We start from the raw sequence: 21293 nt of genomic DNA, 5'->3' as shown, positions 1-21293 counted from the left end.
AGTAGATACTATGAGCAGCTGTAGGAATTTATTCTATGACATCATCCCTTCGTTTCAGCCTCCAGCTCCATCACATATCCTTCCTCATCCCGTGCCTCATCAAGACACTACTTTAGATTTAAGACTTGGACACAGAAAATTGATTACGTGTGAGCTGAAAAAAAAACCGACGCCACGCATTTCCACATATATTTTATATTGAGAAAACAAGTTGCAAAACTGTGAATTTAACTTGGAGACCTCCGCCCTCCCGCTGCTGTCAGCGACGCTCCTCTTTTTTTTTCCTTTTTTTAAACTACACGCTGCAAAAAATACACATCCGCACAACTCGTCAAATCCCGGGGCTCCGAGCTGGTGTTGTTGTTTTTATTTACATAAATAAAGCAAATAAAGAGATGAGACCCGGTGGGTCAAAACACGTCGTGGGTCGAAATATAAAACGAACTGTGTTCCTGGATGACGCGTGGAGAGTGACATTTTTTACAGTGGGCCTCGCCTCCCGCATCCTTTGCCTCCCGGCGCTGCGCCGCCGCTTCTGTGTCTTACAGTTCTCCGGGAGGAGCAGTCCCTGTCAGACGGCCGGCAGCACACGCACACACGCACCCGCGCACACCCCTTCACGGACAGACACAGCACCGACCAGCAGCCATGGCCGTCCGGAACACGGGCTCTCTGCTCCTTGGACTCGCGCTCCTCCTTCGCACCTGGGGAGGTGAGTGCGCGTGTGACGCGCCTTCCGTTCGGCGCGCGGGTGCGGAGTTCGGTGACAAAGTTTTAGAAATGACGACACGTCGCGCGCGAGCTGTTCTAAAATTCGAACCGAGTGAGGCGCGTTGGTTCGAAGCCGCACGTGACGTCTGAGCCGCTCTGGCTTCACTGTATTAAACATGGATGTTCAGCTTAATCTTCGCTTGGTTCTTTTAAAGAAGCGTTTGACTGCGTTTTTGGCTTTCGTCTTTAAATTGCGTTCATGCGCAGAAAGTAGCGTTTGATGATGGGCTGTGTTGTCTGCAGGTTGCGTGTCAAACACACCAGGTGTGGACGAAAGTTGGTTTTGTGGACTTGTAATTGTGTGTCCGCGCTGTAACACGGGAGCTCCTCCGCTTCGTGTCTGCTCCCGTCGGTCCTCAGCGCTGTTGCTGCTGCCTTGCTCACTGTTGCCCGGGCAGCAGCAACAGCCTCACAGTCAAACACAGTCCCAGAGTGAGATGTTGCACATGTTCCATATTCGCATGGTATTTCTGGGTGAAGCCAAAAGAAAAAAAAAACTGTTTGCTAATAGTTTATCACCTCGGTGTCAGTTAGAGGTTGTTAGATCAGCTGTGAGGGACTATAATAAAAGTGTTGGATGGCGACGTGTGAGGTGCAGGTGTTTATTTTTAGAAGAGATGGCGTGAGTGTAGATTTATATGAGCCGCTGCCTCAGCTCTCGGCATCACTTTTATAGAAGTGTTCACACGTCGCTTGGCTTTCGCCAAAGGCCGACAGCTCCAGGTGTGTGTGTGTGTGTGTGTGTGTGTGTGTGTGTGTGTGTGTGTGTGTGCCCCCGGCTCTTCCTCTCTTGGAGCCCGACTTCCCTTCTCTCTCGCCGTCTCACCCACTTTGCTGAACCCCTGTTCGACATAAACTACATTCTTGTGCCGCTGCCTCTTCGTAAAGTGCCGATCTCCCGTTCCGGTTGAATCATAACCATAGATATGTGTCTTGGTGAGACATTTAGTTTCAATGATTTCGCCCTATGCATTTGCAGGCACTCGGCCTAAACGCGTGCTCATGAATGTGCATGCGGAGCACAATCGTGCCTTTGGCAGCGCCGCGTCTCCAGCCTCTGGTGACATCAGAGGAACGATGCATGCTCTGGGGCTGCGACGGCGATCCTCGATAAGCATGCGGTTCACTTCCTGTGACCGTCGGCCAAAGAGCGGCCACCCCGGACTCATTTAAAGGTCACCCGTGTGCGCTGCGGCCGAGGCGCTGAGCCTCGAAACAACTGCTGCTCTTCTGAAGATACGAGCCGGTCACGGACAATAAATGTCCTTGTTGTGCCGCGACCGCAGCGCAGAAAATCGAGGCCCCGGCAATCTGGCAAAGGATCAGCAGCGAAGCGAGAGTCTGAAATGGACATGTCCAAATCCGGGCTCCTCATCCGGCACATTTCCTGTGACAAGTGTCGCTTGTTTCATGTACAACCAAGTTTTTTACAGTTGTGGAAGTAATTGTGGTCCCCTGCGTCTGTTGCCTAATGTAAATGGAAATACCTAAGAAACTGGGACGGCGGCGCCTGAAAGCAGTCCTTCTCGGACGTCCCTTTCCAGTGGGCACATCTTATCTGGGTGTTTATGCGTTTCCATGCGAGAGGCTGCTCGGAGCACCAAACAGATCCAGCGCTGCATTTGATCAGCGCCGTGACAGCGCAGCCTCCGTCTGCACATGTCTAAAATCGTTGCAAGGAATTTAAGGTTGTTAGGATTAACGGAACATAATCCAGATCCCCAGTGAATCCTGGAAAGGAAACAGCGCAGAGGTTTACGGACATTAATTCAATTCAGTCAGTCCGCTTGAGTTTACTTATAAATCACCAAATCCTTTTCACGGCTCTTTGCGCCGCAAATGGCCGGGATCCGTGGAACCGGCGGCGGCACCGGGCTCGGGGGTGGGCGCCCACCTGCCTCCACCGGCTCTGAGGGAGCAGAAGGTGAAGATGGAAAAGGGGCGAGAGGCAAACGAATACAGGGAAAACAACAACAGGAAGCAGGAACCGCAGCCAAAGCTGAGGAAGGAGACACAAAGTTAATGGCATTTAATGGTCCATTCATTCATTCATTCATTCATTCATTCATTCATTCATTCATTCATTCATTCATTCATTCATTTGAGTGTTTATGTGTGTTTAACTATTGCTGTACTGTAGTTCTAAAGTAAGGTGATGTTTGGTCCAAACCACTGTTGATCAGGCTGAACTTGAAGTCGTCCAGTAGACGCTCATAACAAAAGCTTATGACCGACTGGGAGCACTGGGATTGCTGGTGTCCTTCACTGTGTCTCTTCCAATCTACTGCTGCTGTAAGCAGCGTCAGACTGTTGCCACACACATTACTAATCGGTCTGCTCGAAAATATTTTGCAACTGTGTTTTTGGGAAAACCTTGTATTATGTAGCGCCTCCCTGCTGAATAGCCGTAATGGGCCGACGCTGTGCACTCGGGAGCCTGCGCTGCAGAAGCGAGAGGTTTCCTTTCACTGTTTGATCTTCCCATTGAGTGAATAACATCCATTATCACCATTACCTGGGTCAATATAGCCCAGCAGCGATGGGGAGGGCGGGGGAGGAAAGCTCCGGGGACTTTGTGTTGTTGTCATCATCGGGGCCGTTTATAAAACGGCTCGGACAACGAAACAATCCTCCTCCAGTGACATCTGGAGATCAGCGTTCGGCTTTTGTTTGGTTTGCGATGGGGAAAGAAGGAAGCTGATTATCGTGCTCAGATCGGGCCCCTGCTTATCAGAACAGCAGACAATACATCCTTATGGAAACACTGTTATGCGCAAACATCTGCAATCAAAGTCTCAGCCACTCAGAATTAATCAAACCCGGATGACCATTAACTTCTGAAAGTGTTTGGCTGAAGCTGCTCCGTCGTCTGGCGCTGGAGTCCTGGCAGCTGGAGCTCTTTCTCTTTTTGAACTGCTCTGTTTTGTCAAATTGAAGATTTGTTAGATGAGGAGCCGTTAGAAGATATTATCTTTAATGCAGAACATCTGTCCAAACTCGCCGCTATCGTTCCGTAACTATTTTTGAAGCGATTGATTTGAATCATCACAACTGAACGGGGTTCTATGGAATGTGTTATGTGATTATACATGAGCGCAGCCGCAGCCATGGCAGGTTAATGTAAATATGCATTGTTCTCATATCCTTCTTCCAAACACCGAGCTAAATGTTAGCATTTTCTAACTCCCCATGGAAACAACACAGGGGGCACAGATTCCTCCAGCGGCGGAGGACGATCCCTAAGACAAACATGTGAATGTAACGGAGAACAAGCCCATCATTTAACCTGTGAATGAAAATAGTGGCCGTTCCTCCAGTGGCCTCTCCATCACTTGCGTGTCCTCCGACCGTTTTGCTGCGGCGTGTGGGATCATGGAGGGGTCGGAGCGGAGCTTTCACAGCCGCCGGAGTCGGAAAGGATGAGAATACGAGCAGGCCGGAGGGTTTTGTTCAATCTGTGGCTTCTCACTGTGAGGTGAATATTAGACAGTCCTCAGGATCTGCTCTGTTTAGCTGCTTTTATATGTATTTATAAAGTGTTTTTATGAAGCTGATGAGCAGTATCAAACTGTGTCTAAACTAAATGTAGTCATACCGGCAAGAGCCTCTGTCACTGAGTTCATGCTCTGTTTCTGTCAAGTCCGGACCTACTGTAATGAATGAGACTTTGCTCTGTCGGACGCATCGTCAAGTTGAACTTGGGTCACGGTTGTGACAACAACCCGAACCAAGCATGTTGTATTAACCCTGAAATAAACACGTCATGTGGGTTTGTATTTTTTTCTCCAAATAAATTAAAAAACCCCATCCGACCAAACAAACAATATTTAGAAGGTCAGTGGGTGGATGTTTGTTGTGGTCAAGACGTGCAGAGAGTGTCCATCAGCAGCTACATTCGTGTTTCCATGTGACCCTCAGAGTTGCGCATTGGGGATCTGACGCTCAAAGCGCTCCCTCCCAGCGAGGTAATGGCTGGTCCCCCGACGAGCCAGTTGCTCCGTCTCGTCAGTCGCAGCGACTCCAGTGTCAGATCGCGCTTTCTGGACGGTCCCCGGGCTAAAACAAATAGCTCGCATTCTTAGGCGTTGCACAGACGCCGAGTTTCACCGAAATGTTGAAACCGACACCGTCGTCTCTGTGGGGCGGGCGAGGGGAGGTGTGATATATGGGCCATGTGCGTTTAATGGAACGCTTTCTCACCAGAATTCATTAACTTGGCTGACGTTGCCAAACTCGCACGTTGGTCGGTTTGCGAAGAAATCCAGTAATTTATGTCCCGCTGCAACGCAGCGCTTCTCCACGGACGCGACACAAACAGGATCCGTCCTCTTCAGAGTCTCCACCGTTGTTCTCCGCCCCAGACCTGATAATAAGAGCTGGCACTGTCCTCCTCGGTCTATTTCGGGAGCGACGTGCGGTGACTTTATATGGAGCAAATTCAATTTTGCTCCGATAATGCCGCCTTGAACTCTTCAACGAGAACCTACACAAAGTCCGAGCACATCTAATAAGGATAACGTTGCTTTTCCTGAGCCTCTTTGCTCCAAATCTTCCTGTACAGTAGATTATTAAAGATTAACTTAGTTGATGTTCCTTCTTAAAAGATCATCGAGAAATATAAAAGAGTGGGACAGAGAGAATTTATGTAACTAAAGTTGTAAAACAGAGGATGCAAAGTAGGTTCCAGGCCGTTGACAATGGGACAAAGTGATGAGAACCTGCGTCACAGCCAGGTAGTAGTAAGTACTGGACGTGCTAAAGGTCAGAGGATGGGCTACTGTGAGTGGAAGCCATACATGAGCAGTAAACCCGCCCTCACAGCTTCCTGTTGTTAGCAGTGAGGGCAGATATGTGGCTCCAGGCTGCAGATTGAGGGGGGGGGGGGGGGGGTAGGGGTGATAGGCCTGCAACACAGAGTCTGGCTTTAAACATGGAATCACCCGAAGGAATATCTGCACCAGACTAACTCTGGCTTGGACTGTTTGGGTGTGCGATGTGTCGCCATGGATACGGGAACCTGGCTCGTGTGAGACTGTCCTGTCATGTCCCCCCCCCTTCTCTGAACTCCCTGCTTAATAATGGATGCTGTGTTTCTGACAGAGCGTCCTGTGCCGATCTAATGCGCATTACTGGCATCCTTTTAACCTAATGCAGCCGATGGGTCCTCGCCTGCGACACTGCTGCTGACTCCACACACAGATGTTCGCTGTTGGTTTTTAACTTTTATGCTTCACCCTTGTCTTTTAGTTTATCACATTACAGAGCATTTGAATTTCCTTGTATGCAACTGCAGTTCAGTTCACAATTAGTCCTTTTTGTCTTTCTATCTTGATAAACCTGGGGGAGCCAAAGTTATTTTAAGTTATTAAGTTTTTTATTTCAGCAGTTGCTCTGCAGAAACTGCTCTGATCTCATTTGATTTAACATAATTTTGTCCCCTCATGGCCTCTAAGGAGAAACAGCTGATTCACTCACAAGAGATCATTGTTTTTGCTGCAGTGTAGCTTCATCATGCTGAGCAACAACCAGGACCTCAAGTCACAGCATGTGACATATTTTCTATCATCTCCTCTATCTGTCCGGCAATAAGATGACAGATTAAGTACTTGAAGGAAATAATTATTTCAAACATGATATTAAATATTTTGTTTTAATTACATTTTTCCATCCGTCTCAAATAAGTTTGCTGCGTTACCTACACTTGTGTAGTTGTGTGTCTTATCGTACGGTGTGAGTCAGTGTGTGTTTTCTGTCTTTAGCTGATGCACATCTCCTGGGTTACCACCACTTACAGCGCGGTCATGGGACCCCTCGCTGCTCCGCTACCGTTCTCTCCCCGTCACATAAAAACCCAGCCCGCTGGCCGTTCCCATATTTCCAAACGGCCCGTGTTGTTTTATTTTGAAGTGCTTGCAGTGTTCCTGATGGGGAGCGCTTTGCAGCCCGGGACGTGGGAAAGAGGATGAAGGGGGCGTTTGTACCACCATGGGAGCAGACTAGAGTAAACGGCCCACTGAGGATCCCTCACACACACACACACACACACACACACACACACACACACACACACACACACACACACACACACACACACACACACACACACACACACACACACACACACACACACACACACACAGTGGAGCTGATCTGTTTTTTCAGGGTAATAGGAGTCTTGAGCGTAGACATGGGAAGATGACCTCATCCCACACAATGTCAGAGGTAATACGGTCCACGCATACTTTATAAGTGCGTGTAGGCATATCTGAGTAACTGAGTGTGGAAACTTGGGGCGAAGGGGGAGTCGGTCCTGCTGCCAAGTAGTTATCAAAGAGCTGAGATCAGAGGGAAGTGACTGAAGCTGCCGAGGGGGGACCAAAGAGCTGCTTATCAAAGCGGGATCGGCGCCAGGTCAAGGAATCGGTGCCGCTGCTCCGGATCCTCACAGCTGTGTTCTGCTTAGAACTGCTTTTCCTCACACCGTGATTTAAAGAAGGACTATTTAATGCCATATTAAATGCATGTCTGTGCACTGTACTGTCCACCTCTGTGTTGGCCCAGTGATGGTGAGACGGGCTGCAGCATCCAGCCGTGTTCATGTGTAGCCCGTGTGTCCTGCTCTCTCTCTCTGTCTCTCTCTCTCTCCTCACCCTTCAAGCCTTCATAGCATCACGGTGCTGGTGGACATCACTAAACTGCTCAGTAGCACCAGGTCTAACCCGATGCTGTTCCTCCCCTTGTTGTTTTGTTATTGTACCGTAGTGCCTCAGCGGAGAAGGAGCAGAGCTCTGGACTGATCTCTGCAACAGGTGGTCCGTTGAAACAGAATAGAACCTCCGCTGCGCCGTGGCTCCTCTGTTGTGTGGTCCACTCGAATCCTCCTTCGCTGTATTTACATTCTTTGTATTCTTCTCCTCCTCTGCATCCATGGAAATGATACTTTATGATGGCGTGTGTAAATACCGGGGACGTTGGGCTCCAGCAGAGATGGAGCCCATGAGTGTCTGGGAGCGCGTCTCGCTTTTTTTTCTCGGACTTGGGAATGTTTGGTCGCTGCAGCTGCCACCGTCCATCTCACTGTCTCTGCACAGCGGCTGAAACATCACCTGAACCGACTCAGATTTTCAAGTGCAAGTACCACACAGCGTGATGGAAATACCTTCAGCACAGTGGCCTTTGGCCAGAAGCTGTAGTCTTTATTTGCGTTTACAGTATGTCGTGTCCTGTCCCGGACCGGTCACACCTAAACGACAGCCCCCCTCTCTGGAGGTCAGGTTCTATTTCTGTTCCAGCGAGTCCTCTCCACTTCAGCGGAGCCTGTGTGCAGCCATCTTTGCAGAAGCAGAGTGTTAGGATGGGGTCAAAGATCCACAGCCAGGTTTGAGCGCTTTGGAAAAGCAGCACAATTAGTCTCAGCTCTAGACAAATCTGTTATTACTTCATTTGAGAGTCTGATCTTGTTCATGGCTCTTTAAGATCTCATGCATGTTGAGTGTATGGACAACTGTGTGCTCAGTGCCAGTCTGTCTTTGTGTGTGAAAAGGCCTCGGGGTGCGTCACTGGAATAATGCGGCTGATGAACGTGTGTCAGGGCCTTTTGTGTCCGTGTTCCTCGTAACATTCTTTTAGCCCAGTCGGGCAGACCCACACAAACAACGTGTACGAGGCTTCTCCTCCACAATCCTCTGCCAATGAACTCCACACCTTTACATTACAGAAAGCAAGCAACGACTGCTGAGACCACAGCGCTCTCTGAGGGTCAAACGTCTCTCTGTCCTCCCGTCCTTTTTGTTCTGTCTGTCGTTCTGTTGTCTGTTCAAACCCGAACCTCCACACCAAGCGCGGCTACGTCCTCATGCTCTCGGGCTCAGCGCCGGCCCTCAAGTGGGGGCTGCTATTTCTGGTGCCGCTCGGGTCAACGCCTTGTAATTCCACTGTACCGTGTGAGCGAACAGGCTTGATAGGCCGCTGTTATTCTTAGATCCTCAGGCTGCCACCGCTGTGTGGACTTGTTCAGCCTACTGTAATGACAGGAAGTGCTTTTCTAACGCTATTTAAATGTGGTTCAGCCCTGATTATCTTCAAGATGATCTGGATAAAGCCGGCCGTGTTTCAGCCACGCTAGCGCCCGGTCGGGCGAAGCAGTGGCTCATGCCTCTCCTCACCCTCTCCCTCACCCTCATTCTCTCCCTCGCCGGTGCTCTATCTGCAGTGCTGCAGAAGCTCCGTTATCATTCGTCTCCAGCGGCGGCCGTCGTGTCGACCGTGAAATCAAAGGCTTTTGTTTGATACGACGTCCTCCTTTCTGCCTCTGCTCTCCCAGTAAAGACGCTGTTCGTGGGAATATTAACTGTGCCGCTGAGCAAACAAGGAGTTTACTCTTTGTGTTGTGGGAATCGTTTTACAAACCTCACGCGCTCCTTTTATGTTGTGTGTTATTTGCGAGCGTGAGGGAGCTGCTGTCACATTAGGTTTAATATCTTGAACAGAGCGGGTTTTTTTTTCTCCTGTAATAAAGTGGACGGAGGACATTCACTGGTGGAAATCACACACTCAGCATGTGAACTTGCCTCTGGTTCAAACACACACGCTGCTGCTCAGAGCATCGTTGCTGAGGGGCTGCAGTGGCCCAGCACCACGGAGGATGCTCAGCCTTTTCCCTGTCATACTGATTTAGGACTATTACTCAATATCTGCCCTCTCATCATCAGAGGCAATCGATGTAAGGCCTTGGTGCGCCAGCGTCTTGTGTGCAGATGAATACTGCTCAAATTACAAATGAAATTTGATGGAGAGCCCCACGAGTAAACAGACGGAGGCATCGGGCCTGAACTGCCGGGCCGAGTTTGACTTTGCGCCTCTGGGTGCTCCCTCTGAGCTGCGCGTCCGTAGGTGAATCCTCAGGTGAGGGGGATGAGTCAGCGCCGTCCTCTCTTCGCTGATGGCCAGGAAATGCCTCTGTCGGAGAGACTAATTGGATTCCTTCAACAGGAAAGCGGCCGTCCACTTCCATTACCCGGTGGTAAACAGCAGCGCGCGGCCGGGGCCGAGCCAGGTGGGGGAGTGAGGGGGACGAAAGGGGAGCGGGGCTGTTGCTGATGCAGGGCCCCGAGCGGCCGGAGCGTCGGCTCAGCGCCGCAGCGTTTGAACGTTATGTGCACAGGAGGTGAATGCGACGTTGATAAACAGCTGCCCTGCAACCCTCCACATCGGCCCGAGGAGGGGACTTTTGTTTAGGCGCGTTCCAAGTGTTACTATGACTAATGATTCCTATTTGGGCAGCAGCAGGCCGTTACCGTGACAACGGCCGTGAAACTGTAGCAGTTTGTTATTATTCATCTCTTGGGTTGAGGGACAAAGTCAACAAAGATCACGCGTGTGATGGTGGGCTTTGCTCATTTAAAGATGATTGCCTCTAAAATAGCGATTGGCAAAGTAGTTCCTTAAGATAAAATAAGGTAAACAAAGCAATTACATTTTATTGAGCAGCACTTAATAAACTCCGATATTTCCCACGGTCTCTTCATCCTCCACTGAATGCGACCGCACAATGAAGAGGCTCTCGGAGAGGGCTAAATCAAACCTGACAGCCTCATTTACCTCCGGGCGACGGCTCTCGGCGGCATCTCGTGCATCATTTGAGGGGTCCCTGCTGAAGACTTGCTAGGATGAGTCACAGCCAGAGACCCTGGAAGGGGAAAACCAGTCGCTCCTCAGAGACGCGTCTTGAAGGAACAGTGGGGCCACTATGCGGCCTGTAAATTGAGCCTTTCTTCCTGTGAGAGGGTGACATGGTGGAATACAGCACATTAATGTGGGACATGGGTGGGCTTCTCATTCCTCTCATAGCATCTGTCTCCTGCCTTTGACCCACCGGGTCCCTTGTTATTTCCTCCCTGAGTCTGCGTCACCAGGGCGTCGATGCAGGAAGTTCAGCTTCTGTTGAGGATGATAGTCATAAATAAACCTGCTTCAGCAGGTCTAACAGATGTTGGCCAGTGCTGTCAGATATGAGGGTGGGGCGGTGCTCAAATGAACCTCTCCTGCTGCCTTTCAGCGTGGGCCTTGGAGGTCAACATGGAGGACAGGGTGGAGGTGCACGCCGGGGTTTCCGCTAACATCACCTGCATGTTCACGTCGGATGAGGGCATTGGCGGCATGATCATACGCTGGTTGTATGTGAGTTTCTACACACACACGCACACACACACACACACGGGTGACTAATTTGTCTATATGAGGTTATGTCTCTGTCCTAGTTTGACTTGAAAGGCTCAGGCGAGAAGAAGGAGCTCTACTATCAGGACCCCACCGTCAGGGAGGTACGGCAGGGCACGCCGCTGACGGACCGCATCAGCGTGAGTGGTCCTGGAGAACGAGGAGACGTGGTGCTGACTATCCACAACGTGAGAGTACAGGATGAACTAGAATTTATCTGCGTAGTCAAGCACCTAGTGGGTGAAGTGGCGGAGGGACGCACACAACTGAGGGTGTTTGGTGAGATTGCAGCCACTTCCTGTCATCTTCACAATGTTCAATAGTTTTACTCAGCTTTTTCTTTTAATAGGATTTAAGATATTACTGCTATTCAGCAGTTTGTCATGACACTTCAGTCACTCAGAAAAGACTTAATTGTAGTTTGTCCAATTCCTTTGCAGACGCACCAGACAGACCCACCATCGAAGGTGTCACCACAGGACTCTCAGTCAATGACATTGATAAAGCAAAGGTAAACAACCGTCATCCATTCTGAAGCCTCAGGCTCCAATGACTCCTTTCGCTCTGTACCTCACAGATCGGCGTGTGTGAGGTCAAGAATGGCTACCCCAGGCCCAACATCACCTGGTACCGCAATGAAATGCCTCTTCGCAATAGCGATGACGGTGAGATGAACTCAGTTTGAAATGTAGCTGCTGACTGAATAGTGTCCTTTAACATGTTTTCCTTCCCCTGCGTTGCTTCAGTGGAGGTGATTCCCAGAGTCACTGTTGAGTCCAGTGGTCTCATCTCTGTTAGTAGCGAGCTGCATATGAAGGTAGCGATGGAGGATAAAGATTCCAAGTTCTACTGCGAGGTCAACTACTTTGTTCCTGGGATGGTGAGGATGATGGAGACCGACAGGATTAGCATCAATGTGTTATGTAAGTTTAGTGACTGCTACAACAACTACAGGTAGAAGCTTTGATCGTTAGAGGCACATCTTCAGCTTGTGTTGTTTGTCTCCGTCCGCTTTCAGACCCCTCCACAGTTTTAACCCTGTGGGTGGAGTCGCCGACGAGGAAAATCAAGGAAGGGGACACGGTTCGGCTTCACTGCGCTGGCAACGGGAATTCTCCGGCCTCCTTTTCAGTTGGGCCTGTAAATGTATGACAGCCGCCGTTTGTGATCCCTGCCTCTGCGGAAGCAGCATCGTTTAGCTCTGGACCTTTCCATGTTATGTCCATCATTATAGGGTTCTCAGACTGAGGTAGAGAAGCCCTACGTGTTGGTGCTGGAAAAGGTGACCCGTGGGGACGGCGGCCAGTACCAGTGCTCCTCTATGGACATGGAAACTTATGAGGAGATCTCAAAAAAGATCACAGTGGATGTCAACTGTAGGGATTTCATCCTCGCTCACAGCAAAAAACAGTTCACCAGGAGCGCGACTGTACGTTTTTACCTCTCGATTGTCTCTGTGTGTGTGTGTGTGTGTGTGTGTGTGTGTGTGTGTGTGTGTGTGTGTGTGTGTGTGTGTGTGTGTGTGTGTGTGTGTGTGTGTGTGTGCGTGTGCGTGTAGATCTCGATCCTGCTGTAGTGATGCCCGGCGACACTATTGTCCTGGCTCAAGGTGAAGAGATGAAAGCCACATGCAACGCCCTCTCATCTTTACCAACTGTAACAACCTGGTTTAAGGTAATATACTCAAATATCAGTAGAAATGTTATATATAACTAAAACTCCCTTCTCACCCCACGCGCGTGGTCTCATCCACTTTCCAAGCTCGGGTCCTCTACCAGAGGCCAGGAAGCTTGAGGGTTCTGCGCAGTATCCTTGCTGTTCCTAGGACTGCACTTTCCTGGACTGAGATGTGGGATGTTTTTCCAGGGATTTGTTGTAGCCACTGTTGTGTTGCCATCGCTTGGTATTGCCACATCCACCACTACGCCTTTCCTCTGCTCTTTGTCCACCACCACAATGTCTGGTTGGTTCGCCATTACCATTCTGTCAGTCTGGATCTGGAAGTCCCACAGGATCTTGGCTCGCTCATTCTCTACCACCTTGGGAGGTGTTTCCCACTTTGACCTTGGGGTTTCCAGTCCATACTCTGCACAGATGTTCCTGTATACTATGCCAGCCACTTGGTTATGGCGTTCCATGTATGCTTTTCCTGCCAGCATCTTACACCCTGCAGTTATGTGCTGGACCGTCTCAGGGGCCTCTTTGCACAGTCTACACCTTGGGTCTTGTCTGGTGTGGTAGATCTGGGCCTCTATGGCTCTGGTGCTCAGGGCCTGCTCCTGTGCGGCCAGGATGAGTGCCTCTGTGCTGTCCTTCAGCCCAGCCCTTTCAAGCCATTGGTAGGATTTGTTGAGATCAGCCACTTCAGTTATGTTCCGGTGGTACATCCCGTGCAAGGGCTTGTCCTCCCATGATGGTCCCTCTTCCAGCATCTCATCCTCTGTTCTCCACTGCCTGAGACATTCACTCAGCACGTCATCTGTCGGGGCCTTATCCTTGATGTACTTATGGATCTTGGATGTTTCATCCTGGATAGTGGCTCTCACGCTCACTAGTCCTCAGCCTCCTTCCTTGCGGCTAGCGTACAGTCTCAGGGTGCTGGATTTGGGGTGGAACCCTCCATGCATGGTGAGGAGCTTTCATGTCTTAACATCTGTGGTCTGTATCGCTTCCTTTGGCCACCCGCAGGGTATCTGATCACTGGCAGGGCATAGCTGTTTATTGCCTGGGATTTGTTCTTGCCATTGAGCTGGCTTCTTAGGACTTGCCTTACTCGTTGGAGGTATTTGTTGCTGCATTCCTTGTTGCCTGTTCAAGGTTGCCGTTTGCCTGTGGTATTCCAAGGTACTTGTAATTGTCCTCAATGTCTGCTATTGTTCCTTCTGGGAGTGAGACCCCTTCTGTGTGGATTACCTTGCCTCTCTTTGTCACCATCCTCCCACATTTCTTGAGCCCGAATGACATCCCGATGTCCGAGCTGTAGATCCTGGTGGTGTGGATCAGCGAGTCGATGTCTCGCTCACTCTTGGCGTACAGCTTGATGTCATCCATGTAGAGGAGGTGACTTATTGTGGCCCCGTTCCGGAGTCTGTATCCATAGCCAGTGTTGTTTATTATTTGGCTGAGGGGGTTCAGACCTATGCAGAACAGCAGTGGGGACAGTGCATCTCCTTGGTATATGTCACATTTGATGGATACTTGGGCGAGTGGCTTCCCATTGGCTTCAAGGGTGGTTCTCCACAACCTCATCGAGTTTGCAATGAAGGCCCTTAGAGTTCTGTTGATGTTGTACAGCTCCAAGCATTCAGTGATCCATGTGTGTGGCATTGAGTCATAGGCTTTCTTGTAGTCGATCCAGGCTGTGCACAGGTTGGTGTGTCGCATTCTGCAGTCTTAGGCGACTATTCTGTCTACCAGGAGTTGGTGTTTGGCTCCTCTGGTATCCTTACCAATGCCCTTCTGTGCTTCGCTCCTGTATTGACCCATGCGCCCACTTATCTTAGCTGCGATGATGCCTGACATGAGCTTCCATGTTGTGGAGAGACAGGTTATTGGCCGGTAGTTGGATGGGACTGTGCCCTTTGAAGGATCCTTCATTATCAGGATTGTTCGCCCTTCGGTTAGCCATTCAGGGTGAGTCCCATCCCTTAGCAGCTGGTTCATTTGTGCTGCCAGGTGCTCATGGATTGCAGTGAGCTTCTTTAGTCAGTAGGCGTGGATCATGTCAGGGCCGGGTGCTGTCCAGTTTTTCATACCTGAGACTCTTTGTTGGATGTCTGCCACTGTGATACTCACTGGATTCTGTTCAGGGAGGTTGCTGTGATCTTCCCTCAGATCCACCAGCCACTGTGCATCACTGTTGTGTGACGCCTCCCTCTCCCATATACCTTTTCAGTACTGTTCAGTTTCCAGCCTTGGTGGGTCTGCTCTGCTGTTATTACCCTGCCATTAAGAGTACACTTTCGCAGGTTGTGTTGCGAACAGGCGGTTTATTCGTCTGGCTTCGTTGTCTCTGGTGTATCTCTTTAGGCGGCTGGCCAAGGCTTGTAGCCTTTGCTTGGCAGTTTCGAGTGCTTCAGGTATGGTCATCTGGCTGTACCTCTTGGGCATCGGTCTTTTCATTGCACCTCTCTGGGCCTCTGTCATTTGGCTCACTTCCCTCCGAGCTGCCTTGATTTTTGCCTCCAACCTTCGTTTCCATGGTGGGTATTGTTTGTCATGGCTCCCATGGTTGCTCTTATAGCCAAGCACCTCTAGGATCACTGATGCTGAAGCGTATATCAGCTCATTGGTTTCTGTGATTGTTGTGGTAGGGATCGTTCTCAATGCTGCATTCACATCTTCCATGAGACATCTGATGGTACTTCACTTAGTCGTTTAGAATCATTCAACTATAACATATAGTGTGTGTGTGTGTGTGTGTGTGTGTGTGTGTGTGTGTGTGTGTGTGTGTGTGTGTGTGTGTGTGTGTAGGATGGAGAGGAGGTCTTCCAGGGCCACACTTTGATGGTGACGCTGGACTCGGCTGGGACGTATTTGTGCAAAGTGACTGTTCCTGAGATCGAGGGGATGGAAACCAGCACCACACTTCAAGCTTATGTGAAGGGTAAGTCCCACACACGCTGCAACATTTATTGTTACGTTTAACGGAACGTGAGCTTTTTCAGATGAGGCCAGCGTGTGGTTTGGTGTTGCAGGTCCTCCCAGGATCACCACGGAGCAGGACACGGAGATAGAGGAGAGCGCCGGGAACTCTGTGGAGCTGCGCTGCGCCGCCAGCGGATTCCCCTCAGTCAGCATCACCTGGAGCACGGCCGACGGACAGGTACGCGTACGGGAGGGGTGCGTTTGGTCGGCCAGCGTGAGCGCCTCCGTGCTGAGCGGCCCTTTCTGGATGTTTCCTCCAGGTCATTAGGGAAGCAACGAAAACGGAAATGGAAACGGGCGGCGGCGCTGAGAGCGCGGTGAGGATCCAGGTGGACTCTGACATCACCGTGCTCTGCAACGCCTCCAACGCGTACGGCAGCGACGCGCTGACCTTCAGCATCAAAGCCAGTGAGTACGGCAGCAACAAGCTTTAGTTTAGTATATCGTCAAAAACAGTACAGTATTTCATGAGAAATACGCCTTAGTATAGTATGTAATGTAGTGAAAAGATATCATAGTATGTGGTGAAAGGTGTCGACTGTTCATGCCCCACCTGCTGTTTCTGCCTCTTGTCATATTCATTTTTTTACTCGTCCAGGTCTGCTTTTGTTTGTTAAACAACGTCTTCACAGTTGATCAGTGTTGTTGTTGTTGTTGTTGTGGCTGTGGTTTGTTTACCCCCTCCCCACCCAGTGTGTTAACAGGAAGTGTCCTCCCCTTTGTGCTTTTACCCGTTTTCAGCTATAAATACCACCTCACCAGCCAATACTCCTACTACCACTAGTACTACTACTACAACTACTACTACTACTACTACACCTACCAATACAACCACCACTACAGTGTCCACAGGTAAGATGTTAGTTCTCCCTACAAGTCAAGCCATGAGTCAAACTAGCTGCTAATTGTCTAAATATAATATATAATAAACTGGCTTTGAGGAAAATACTTCAGGACATGGACTCCTCCACATGTTCAGGTTCTAGGCTGTGGTTGAGGGACTTCCTGTTTTACTGTAACTCACAAACACAAAGCACCTGAAGGCTTCTCATGGGTTTAACTGCGACGTCACGACAGCACCGTTCACTGATTTAAAAACTCTGCGGTTTCCAGAAGGTATTAATTATTGCAAATGGACCAAGTTACTGAGGCCTAATGTTGCTGCAGGGTCTCCTAATGACTCATTTTGTTGGCACAGCTCTAGAAAGTATGCGGGAAAAACCCACAGGAAGACGATGGTTGGAGCTGGACGGGAGTGAAACAGTTTACACTCGGCATAGCGCCGGCTCGTGTGTTTGCATTAGCCTGCGCGGTCGCGTAAACTTTACGCGGCCACAAACACACGCGCATCAGAGCGACGCTGGGGAGCAGCTGACGCGTCACGTGCGCTCAGAAGGTGTCCTGGCTTCCATTAAGGCTGCTGCCTTGTGCTTCCTCTCACTCAGCCCCTCGGAGCAAAGCGGGGCCCGGGTGTTGAGATTAAACAGGGCTGCTTGTTGTTGGGCCACTGACCAGAGTGGGAACAGGTCACATGGGTCCTCTGTAATAAAACATTTCCTGCCGTCCGTCTCAGCTGTGCATGTGTGTGACTCCTATGACTCCATACGTCACGTCGTCCACTGATCACTGTGCCTCCTGTGGTTTTTCCCAGTCAAAGCAGAATCAGCCTTCCCACCAAAGAAAATCAAAAAAGGTTTGTATGCTGTGCTGCTGCAGATCCTCCATCACTGCACCTCTCCACCTCAGAGCACCTTCTCCTCCACAGCACCTTCCACTCCGGCCTCCTAGCGTTCTGCACATTCTCAGTCACTGAATAGATCGTTCTGTTGCTGTGCATGTGGTCGCGCTCCCCCTTCACGCCTGCATGACGTTGCACCTTCCTTCCCTCAGGTTCTCACTGTTAGACACTGTAAACACCACTTAGTGTTTGTGAAATGCTGCACGGCCCGCCCCCCCCCCCCACCCCCCCCTCATGGTCACTTCCAGTTCTGAACTCCGTGGTTGTTGTTGTGCTTGTTCACCACCAGAGGGCAGCGGTGTTGTGATTGCCGTCATCATCATCTGCATCCTGCTGCTGGCCGTCCTGGGCAGCGTGCTCTACTTCCTCTACAAAACAGGCAAGATCTGTGGCCGCTCCGGCAAACAAGACCTGTAAGTCAAACCCGAGTGGCCACAGTTTTGTTTGACTGCGAGAGATCAAATGAAGACACGCTTGTGCTTTTGCTCTTTTTTTGCAGCACTAAAGACCCGTCGACCAAAGACGACATCGTAGTGGAGATGAAGAGCGACAATACGGAGGAAGCCGTTCTCCTGGGGGTCAACGGGGAGAAACTGCCTCCCGGGGACCAGGTAGACGTCCGGTCCCGTGGCGTCTCTCTCCACTGAGCCTTCCTTCAGAAACATCCCCGTCACCTCTCTGCTTGTGTGTCTTGTGTTCCCCACTGCAGTAAAGGGCGGCGGGACCCTGAACGTGACGCGGTGACTGACGCAGACCCCACAGCCCCTCCCTCACGGCCTCACGCCTGCCGACGCCCCGCAGCTTCGCCACGGAGCTACGTCACGGAGAAGCTCAGTCGTCTGTCGGTGGATGTGTGGACGGACGACTGGGACTAGACCCCCCTCCGCCCCCCACCAGGCCGCGGCCTTTGCTTGCTGCCACTCGAGCTTTAACCCACACGCCTTCAGTCCACGGATGCGTCACGCCGAAGCTCTGCCCAGTCGGCCTCCGCTGCCGATCGGCCCAAGAACCGGAGCACAAAGACGACCAGGGACAAAAGCAGCTCTGTCATGTGTACATATTATAACCTGTGTATATACTTCATTATTTAAAGTAACGCAATAGAGAGCGAACAACCAAAAATGAATGACCAGATAGTGCTTTTATTTGTCCTGGTGTTTGAAGTCTGTACACTGAATTCTTGCTGGGATGCAGCGACGCCTCCCTTTGCAGCCAGTTCCAGCCTTGTGTCACTCCTGTTGTTCTCTTCAGATAACACGCTTGCCTTACGCTCCACACTGTGTATTCTAAAGACTTTTAGGAAATCTCTATTCAGGGTTTTGTCTTTAAGGCATGAACATTATTGGTCGCGCGTCGCCCCAGTGGAGCTGCAGTAAAATGATGCCTTGCATTTAGGATGATGTAGAAAGTCAACGTTTTGTACTATTAGCTGTGGTTATATTTAATGTTCACTGCACTGATTTCTTGAGGGTTTTTTATGTTCGAAGATTGATTTGTGACCTTATGTAACTGATATTTACTGTAATTCTGTAGCGTTTTTTTCTCAAAGAGGGAGGATAAGCTGGTTCTGGGTTCATGCAGACTGCGTCATGACGTCACCTCTGACACATTTATTCATTGAAATGTCGATGAATAAATGTATGCATTGGCCTGAACTTGAAGTCATGTGCGAGATGCGAGTCCAGAAGCGACGCCTTGTAATTATGGGGTGCCAAATGTAAAAGGAGCACCTATAACTAGTTTTCTCACATTTAACTAAATGACACAACCTTTTTTTCTTACATTTAGTTAAATGTGCAAAAGTCTAAATGTAAATGTTAAATGTAAATGTTAAATGTAAATGTAAATGTAAATGTTAAATGTTAAATGTTAAATGTAAATGTTAAATGTAAATGTTAAAATCTAAATGTTAAATGTAAATGTTAAATGCTAAATGCTAAATGTAAATGTTAAATGTAAATGTTAAATGTTTGCCGAGTGTAAAACTGAATATTCATGAATAGGCAAGTAGACTCCATCCCTACCCTCAAACAGCGCTGGTCTCAGATCAGAGACGCGAACTCAATCACCTCAAACAGTGCGCGCAAACCCCGCCCACATCTGATCTGGAAACTTTTGTTTTTAGCCTGGACGTAACATCGGCTAGCTAGTATAGTTAGCCAACTAATTCTCCACCGGCGCCACAGAAATATTCTTTTTAAACCTACTTGACTTCTCATTAATGGTGTTTACGACAGAACGGCAGTTTGAAGCGGAGCCTCAGCCCGCACACCTGCCGTTACAGCCCGTTCAATCTCCCCCAACGGGAGGGAGTCGGAGCTGGCGGCCATGATGGCTTCGACTTCAGGCTTCTCTCCAGTATTTTCGTTCACCGATCCAGATGTGGGCGGAGCTATGCGTACTGTTTGACGTGTTTGAGTTCGCGTCTCTGATCTGAGACCAGTGCTGTTTGAGGGTAGGGATGGCGTCTACTTGCCCATTCATGAATATTCAGTTTTACACTCGGCCAACATTTAACATTTACATTTAACATTTAACATTTAACATTTAACATTTATATTTAACATTTACATTTAACATTTACATTTATATTTAACATTTACATTTATATTTAACATTTACAATTAGACTTTTGCACATTTAACTAAATGTGAGAAAACATGTTGTGTCATTTAGTTAAATGTGAGAAAATTAGTTATAGGTGCTCCTTTTACATTTGGCACCCCATATGTAATGCTCCTCATATAAATGTTATTCACTGTTGACGCTGATGACTACTGAGGAGAGGAGGCGGTGACTCAACATATGCAAAATCAAGTCTGGAGACAATCAACGACCAGAATCTTTGTGCAGCTTCAGACTCCTCCTGTCCCGCGCTCTTTTCTTTTTCTGCAGTTCCCTCTGTTTCAAGTGCTTTAATGCGTTTTTAAAATAGTGACGTTCAAACCAATTTACCAACAAATTTATTGTTTGTAGTTTTAAAAAAATATACCAAATAAAGTTTGACTGTTCAGCGATTAAAAAAGAATGTCTTTATTTTATTAGTGTTTTTTTAATTGATTCAAAATCATAAATATTTTAATTTTTTAATTGATTTTTCCAGGGCTGTAATCAGACGTGGGTACAGAACCGAACATGGTAAGAACAATGGCAACAATCACATGACAGGAAAGCAATCACGTAATGGCACAATCACATGACAGGAAAGCAGTCCTAAGTGTTTTATGTTAAAACGGCACGTGTAAAACACCTTTGCCAGATATCTATATTGTCTTTGTAGATATTTGAAAAGGAATGTTGCCTAGTGAAAACTGGAGTTGTAGATATCTGGAAATACATTTTGCCTAGTCAAAAGAATAATTACAGATATTAAGATTGAGATATACAGAGATTTAATTGTGACTAGTAATAAGTTAGTTTGAGATATCCAAAATTGTATGTCAGATATCCGTAAAAGTTATAGATATCTATAATTTTAATTCTGCCTAGAAAAAAATTGAATTATGAATATCCAAACCTCAAATTGCGCCTCGTCAAAATGTAGTTGTGGATATCTTTATGGTTATAATTATGGTTAATTATGGTTTTGACAAGGTGAGAATATATTCCTACATCCCGGATATTTGTAATTTGAATTCTGACTATCTAATAAATGTTAAAATGGCTTCCCATCAGCCTCGTCTTCCGCATCCTTTGCCTCCCAGCGCTGCGCCGCCACTTCTGTGTCTTACAGTTCTTCAAACGGCTGGCAACACACACACACACACACACACACACACACACACACACACACACACACACAGACACACACACACACACACACACACACAGCCTTGCGGTGCTATAAAAGTGGGGTCCCACCATTGTCATAATGCCTTCCCTAGCACCTTACCCTAACCATCACAAATAAAGGCAGATG

The 21293-nt window shown here is 48.8% G+C and overlaps 1 protein-coding gene across 3 annotated transcripts; it reads left to right on the top strand.

Annotated features, from left to right (window-relative positions):
• Positions 1–534: 534 nt before the first annotated feature.
• On the top strand, positions 535–20410 carry LOC114867980 (cell surface glycoprotein MUC18-like). 3 transcript variants are annotated; one of them, XM_029171202.3, is made up of 17 exons: positions 537–712; positions 10829–10950; positions 11031–11268; positions 11430–11500; positions 11567–11654; positions 11736–11912; positions 12008–12135; positions 12224–12365; positions 12548–12663; positions 15463–15595; positions 15687–15814; positions 15897–16044; positions 16378–16488; positions 17288–17329; positions 17664–17787; positions 17874–17985; positions 18084–20410. In XM_029171202.3, exons 1-17 carry the CDS (start codon positions 649–651, stop codon positions 18084–18086), a joined length of 1947 nt encoding a protein of 648 aa, XP_029027035.1. In that variant the 5' UTR covers positions 537–648; the 3' UTR covers positions 18087–20410. The 3 variants fall into 3 exon arrangements, with proteins under 3 accessions (XP_055370132.1, XP_055370133.1, XP_029027035.1); XM_055514157.1 differs by lacking the exon at positions 16378–16488 and having other exon boundaries at positions 535–712; XM_055514158.1 differs by lacking the exons at positions 16378–16488; positions 17288–17329 and having other exon boundaries at positions 535–712.
• Positions 20411–21293: the final 883 nt, after the last annotated feature.

Source organism: Betta splendens, chromosome 13 (genome assembly GCF_900634795.4).
Source record: "Betta splendens chromosome 13, fBetSpl5.4, whole genome shotgun sequence".
Taxonomy (NCBI): Eukaryota; Metazoa; Chordata; class Actinopteri; order Anabantiformes; family Osphronemidae; genus Betta; species Betta splendens.
This window is presented reverse-complemented; position numbering and strand designations above follow the sequence as displayed.